The sequence below is a fragment of the Triticum aestivum genome, chromosome 4D (genome assembly GCF_018294505.1).
Source record: "Triticum aestivum cultivar Chinese Spring chromosome 4D, IWGSC CS RefSeq v2.1, whole genome shotgun sequence".
Taxonomy (NCBI): domain Eukaryota; kingdom Viridiplantae; phylum Streptophyta; class Magnoliopsida; order Poales; family Poaceae; genus Triticum; species Triticum aestivum.
In genome coordinates, this window is record NC_057805.1 from 352,486,784 (window position 1) to 352,493,517 (window position 6,734).

General features: G+C 45.5%; 1 protein-coding gene across 1 annotated transcript; it reads left to right on the forward strand.

Annotated features, from left to right (window-relative positions):
- The first annotated feature begins 347 nt into the window (after positions 1-347).
- On the forward strand, positions 348-4,790 carry LOC123097867 (arginine biosynthesis bifunctional protein ArgJ, chloroplastic). The gene is made up of 16 exons (XM_044519716.1): positions 348-670; positions 766-889; positions 1,100-1,173; positions 1,306-1,350; positions 1,463-1,513; positions 1,594-1,662; positions 1,900-1,958; positions 2,101-2,170; positions 2,268-2,348; positions 2,448-2,507; positions 2,881-3,003; positions 3,123-3,185; positions 3,412-3,489; positions 3,608-3,753; positions 3,879-3,949; positions 4,403-4,790. Exons 1-16 carry the CDS (start codon positions 506-508, stop codon positions 4,483-4,485), a joined length of 1,362 nt encoding a protein of 453 aa, XP_044375651.1. The 5' UTR covers positions 348-505; the 3' UTR covers positions 4,486-4,790.
- The last annotated feature ends 1,944 nt before the right edge of the window (positions 4,791-6,734 follow it).

A 6,734-nucleotide genomic window follows, 5' to 3' on the forward strand; every position in this document is an offset into this window, starting at 1 on the left:
GAGTCTATCCTAGGTCATAACCCTAATGGGTAATAGGCTTTTGTATCTCTTTAGGCCGATCATTTTCTCATAGCCCACGTAATGAGGATATCCAACACATAGGAGTATTTGGGAGGGCGCGAGCTGCCGAGTTCAGCATGTAACGGATCACAGGAGGGAAAAGTATTCTTCCGGGGAAAACTATGCCCTCAGTTCGAGTTGATTTTTTTTTAGGTGAAGTGGGCCGAAGATGCTGACGGGTGACCATCTATCCTTTCAGCTGTTTGACCGCGGGCTAGCACCCCACCCCCGAAGTACGAGTCCACGGCCCACGACCAGCCCCAACAGCCCTTCTCCGCCGAGCCGCCAGCGCCAGCCGGCCGCGCCACCAACCCCCGGGTCCCAACCGCCGACCGGCCACGCCGCAAAAAGAACCCCCCGACCCGCCCCGCTCGCCACTCCGGTACTCCCACCTGCCCCGCGCCGCGCGACCAGCCGTCACGCCACGCCGCCGCTCGCCCCAGCGATGCCGCCACCCTCCCTCCTGCTCTTCCACTGCCGCGCCCCGCTCCCGCACCGCCCACTGCGGATGAGCTCTCCATCGCCGAGCAGGGTCGTCTGCTCCGCCTCCACGGCCGAGGGGTACATCTCCGCGGCGCCGATCCTCCTTCCCGACGGCCCATGGAAGCAGGTGATTAGCTCAACCATTTGGCTGTGCTCGGCGTGGGACTCGTCGTGGGGGCCTTGCCCTCTGAATCTGCTTGCTCTGCTTTGGTGTCGATGCAGGTAGAAGGCGGCGTCACGGCGGCGAAGGGGTTTAAGGCCGCGGGCATCTACGGCGGCCTGCGCGCCAAGGGACAGAAGCCTGACTTGGCGCTTGTTGCTTGCGACGTCGACGCCACCGTCGCCGGTAAGACTACCACGAGCGCTTTCTTCACTAGTACTGAATGCTACAATGGTATGGTAGTCAATTCACAACTAGGGAATTTCTATCAGCGTATGTTCAGTTAGTTGCTCACTATGATGAACAATCGTGAATCATTCTGTTGCTTTCTGATGTAATGTATGATCGGTAACCTATCAGTTAGACTCAGTTCTCATCGTGTTGGGTTCCTTTCAGGATCCTTTACAACAAATGTTGTTGCTGCTGCGCCTGTTCTGTATTGCAAGCGTGTCCTTAGTTCATCCAAAACAGTAAGATAATTCTGCCCCTAGTCTTACCTTGCCAAAACTAAAGAAAAATTGTTCGATGGAAAAATTATGATACACAATAGTAGTGGTCATTCATTGAGGGGTATTAACTGTTATCATTTTGCTGTTTACTAGGCTCGTGCTGTGTTGATTAATGCTGGTCAAGCAAATGCAGCCACTGTAAGTCTTTCTGCCTTTCTGGAGAACTGAATATGATCGCCAGCATCTCTGAACTGTATTTTGGAATGCACTGACTGAACAAGAGCTATTTCTGTAAATAATTGGTCATCAGGGTGATGCAGGATATCAGGACGCAGTGGATAGTGCAGAAGCTGTTGCGAAGGTACCGAACCTGTCCCTCAGATGCCTATGCACTACGCAGCGCATCACTGCTGCTAGTTTGACCAATTATTGCTGTTTCAGCTTTTGAATGTGAGCACAAATGACATACTGATCCAGTCCACTGGTGTCATTGGTCAAAGAATAAAAAAGGTACAACAGGTTTTTGCAACAAATCTACACTCGAGTGTTTCATATGAGGTACTCCCTCGGATTCATATTAGTTGTCGCTGCTTTAGTATAACTCTGTACTAAAGTTGTGCTAAAGCAGGGACAATTAATATAGATCAGAGGGAGTGGTAGCTAAGCAACTTGTCTGGCAATACGACACCACACATTGTCTGACCTGTTACAGTTTCCATCTGATGCTTCTGGGTTTTAACAATGCAGGATGCACTTGTAAATTCACTTCCTAGACTTGTGGGCTCTCTGTCTTCATCTACTGAAGGGTATAATTATTATATATAGTCTTGTGAGCAACAATCTGTTTTCTCAAAGCCTCCACAAACGTAAACCTATTGAGATAAAATCACCACTAGGAGCTTAATGATTTGCTATCTTTAAACTATTGTTTTTGTCCTTCCATTACAGTTCAAATTCTTCAGCTGTGGCCATCACAACTACAGACCTTGTTAGCAAGAGTATTGCTGTCCAGATTGAGGTTTGAATTTCTTAATTTACTTGCATGTAGGATTCGTTGGCTTCTATCATGAAGTGACATGATCTTGATTATCATCAATTCTTACTAAAAAAAATAGATTGGAGGAGTGCCTATCAAGATAGGAGGAATGGCCAAAGGTTCCGGGATGATTCATCCAAATATGGCGACAATGCTTGGTGTATGTCCCCTCTTTCTGTCTCATTTTATACACTCCTTTTCCCTCTCTCATTTCCTCTCTATAGGCTCAGCGCGAGCTTGATGGTAATATCTTTTATAGGTTCTCACGACCGATGCTCAAGTAAGAAGTGATGTTTGGAGAGAAATGGTCCGGACATCAGTGAGTAGAAGTTTCAACCAAATTACTCTGAGTAACCTCTCTTCTCTCTTATGTTGATCAGTGTGTGCAGCAATTACACAACCTGTAAAGAACTTATGGAGTAAATCAAAATACTTCCATACATATATATTGAAAATCTATCAATATAATCTTAATGTTGTATGAGGTTCATATCTAGTAGAATAGTATTGGATACTGATTAGTAGACATGAATTTGTTTTTGCACTGGGGTTTAATTTGATTGGTAATTTGTTTGGAAATATGACTTTGAGAATACATGAGCATTGTTAACTAGTTGGGTTATCTTATGGCCATATGATCTCCTTGATCATGTACCAAAAACTCATAACTGTTTTATCTCATAAATCTGAAGGTGGATGGTGATACAAGTACGAATGACTGTGTTATTGCTATGGCTAGTGGATTATCTGGTTTGTCGGACATCCTCACTCATGATAGCGCTGAAGCTCAACAGCTCCAAGCATGCCTAGATGCAGTAAGTTCCAGTTCCCCAATCCAAGCATGCCTGTGTGTGTGCCATAATATTACTTATAGCAATCTATATAGTTTCAGTTGTACTGTTAAGTAGAAAGAGTCTGACCTATCTTTATGTAGGTAATGCAAGGCCTCGCAAAATCCATAGCATGGGATGGTGAGGGTGCAACCTGCTTAATTGAAGTTAAGTGGATCAGTGGCATAATACTTTTAACACTTTGTATCTTCTGCATCATCAGCCTACTGGGAGTCTGGGACACATTTTCTTGCGAAAATGATGACTTGGGTCTTTACTTTCAGAAAAACAATTTGAGTCATCTGGCAACAGTTTCATGCATTATATCAAAATTCATTTCGTACATTTCCAGTAATATAGCACAATCTTCTAAAGTGCCCTTTTCTTATGCAGGTTACTGTAACTGGTGCAAATAATGAGGCAGACGCAGCTAAAATTGCTCGTTCAGTGGCAGCGTCCTCCTTGGTTAAAGTATGTTATTGTTTACCTGCCATATATTGCAGCCCGGGAGCATACGAGCATTACTAGTTTTCTCTATTGCATTCCTTACCCCAGGAGACCTGAATGATTGGATCATTTTTTGGGCCAGGCTGCTGTATTTGGACGAGACCCGAACTGGGGGCGTATTGCTTGCTCTGTCGGCTATTCAGGGATTCATTTTGATGCAGATCAACTTGATATTTCCCTTGGAGTTATTCCACTAATGAAAAATGGCCAACCACTCCCTTTTGACAGGTTAAAGAAACCTTGACTACATATGATTCTAAATTTACTTGTTTGAGTCACGGTGAATAGAATTGTTGCATAGAATATCTCTAACTCTTAGTGCTATGAGCTAAAACGCCAACTCTTTTTCTTAGATCTGCTGCTAGCAAGTATCTCAAAGATGCTGGTGACATCCATGGTACAGTGAACATTGATGTATCAGTTGGTAAGCTTCCAGCCTCTGTGTTGCACAATTAAAACTGTAGTATGTCCTTGTATGAGAGCTTCATGATGTTCTGCATCTGTCTTCTAGAATACTCTTAGTTCATATTATCTTCTAGAATGCTCTTAGTTCATATTTATGCCCATTAAATTGCTGTATTTGCATTTAATCTTTTCCCATATTCATTTAGTTTCGTGAATTGGTATTGATGTTAAGACAGCTGTGAGGCAGGCTAACGGGGTGTCTTGAATCAAACGAACCCTGAAATGAATGCTTTCACAGTCATTGATTCGTGTGAAGGGAAGCTCAGATCGCGCATAACCCAGTTGTTTTTCTTATCCCCGAACAATCTGATACTCTATTTATTCTTTTTTTTTGAAGAATACGCTCTATTGATGGTTATATTTTATGAAATTGTGAGACTGTCATTACGATACACATCCATTGTGTCCACAGGGAATGGAGGAGGCACTGGAAAGGCGTGGGGCTGTGACCTAAGTTATAAGTATGTCGAAATAAATGCTGAATACACAACGTGAAATTCGTATTCTCCATGAAAACTGCATTTCTGAATACACATCCGTTGTCTTCATTTGTCTGAGTGCTCTTTCGATGCAACTGCATTTCTGAAAACTGTATCATACCAAAACGATAGTGTGTTGTACCAATAGGTCGAACATGTATTATCTTTTACAAGAACAGTCAGGTTAGTGTTTTGTGACTGGAATAATGCGCTGAAGAATCTGGGGGTACCATGTGAAAATTGTCTACCATCCTTCTCGGTTCTGATTCATAAAAGAGGATGTTGGCCTGACAAAATAAAGTTTCTTTGGATTTTTGTATACGCTATTATTTGTGGATTGATTGCAACTTTGCAAGTACCAAGTCAAGTTTCTCACTGTGCCATAAATAGTCGGTTGACTGCAGAACATGAGCATTTGGTTCTACTGTAGTAGGTTCGTCAGATGACCATCCTGTCATTCACTGATAGAGCTTTTTTTTTGAGTAACCAAAGGGCTTTATTGAATTATAGTAACGTTCTCAGGAATACAAGTAATATCAGGTACAGAAATCAGCCAAACATGGCGCCCAGTGGCTAGAGTTGTAGATGCTTTAGCAAGAGCATGAGCCTCCGCATTATGTTTACGACGCTCATGCCCGAAGATCGCCTTGTGAAATGAGATCCTCCGGTGATCAATTTCCCGCAGAACAGCAGCATAATGGCAGGCAGTTGGAGAGTTTATGTTGTTGATGACTTCCAAACAATCAGACACGACGAAGATGGACGACTGCAGAAGATCTGCTGCGAGCGAAAGAGCTTCATTGCATGCCTGGGCCTCCAAGCTCGCTGGGTCTACCAAGCCTTCGTAAACTACTGCAGAAGCTCCCATATACTTGCCGTTTTTGTCCCTGCAAATTGCTGCCACTGCACCGCGTCGACCATCCCGGCTGATGGCACCATCAGAATTAAGTTTTGCTTCGTCCGCCGGCGGCGGCAGCCAGCCAGCAGCTTTCCTTTGCGTTGGTACATGCACCCCCCTGGAGTTCTTGAGCTCACATGCATGGGACGTCTGAATGTCATCAAGAAACTTGTTAATAAAAGTGAAAGTGGTAAGGGGGCTTTGGAATTGCTGAGCATGTATCGCGCGCCGCCGCGCCCACTAGATAGCCCACATAGAGACCAACACTCGCGCCAACTCATCCGGCTGGAGAGTATCAAACAACCAGAAGAGCCATAGCCTTGGGTCCTCAGTCCAGTTAGAAATAATTACCTCCACCAGCTCCTCGTCCATGAGTGCCCAAACACAGCGGGCCATTCTGTAAGCAACACACTGGATCTGGGAGGAATTAGGGATTCGAATTCGAATTGAGGAAAAGTTTCGGTAGCTATCCGCCCATCCACCCACACAGCTATCCGAGTACACCGGCCGAAGCCGTCACCCAGTTCCTAGCCAGCTATTACAGGAGGAGATCGATGCCTATTTAAACAAGCGACCGTTAGTACAGGTAACGGGCCAGGTTGTAATCCTTGAGCCAACGCGGTGGGTTGGTCGCTCGCCTGGGCCGCTGGGCCGGCCCATCTCCGCGCTTGAATTCTTCCGCGCCTTCTTCCGTTGTCGGATCCGCTACAGGAGCCGGATCGACAACAGCTCGTCTCGACTGAACCAGCGGTTCAGTCCTTGCCTTGGCGACACTGACATCCCCCTCTCCTTGTGAACCGGCTTGTCCCCAAGCCGGAGCGCATGGAAACTCTTGCTTCAACGAGTCCAGGTCTTCCCAGGTAGCAGTAGCTGGTGAACCGCCACTCCAGAGGATTAATCCTTGCATAACTGTCTTCCGGCCAGCTTGACGAACGCGACGATCCAACACCTGCACAGGTACTTGCAGAATGGTTGTACGAGAAGGTAATTGCTGTTGTACCTGAGCCGTTGGCGGAATGAACTTCTTAAGCGGCGACACATGAAACACTGGGTGTACTCGACTGTCAAGAGGCAGCTCCAAGCGGTATGCAACTTCTCCAATTTTCTCCACGATCTTGTAAGGACCAAAAAACTTGAATGAGAGCTTATGGTTAGCTCTTCTGACCACTGACGATTGCACATATGGTTGGAGTTTAAGGAACACAAGGTCATTGACAGCAAAAACTCTTTCAGTTCATTTCTTGTCTGCCTGTTGCTTCATTCTCTGCTGCACAAGTAACAAATGTTGTCGAACTGAAGCAATCATCAACTGTCGTGAGTCCAACCAGGATTGGATATCTACGGGAGCAATAGTGTCAGAAGCGGAT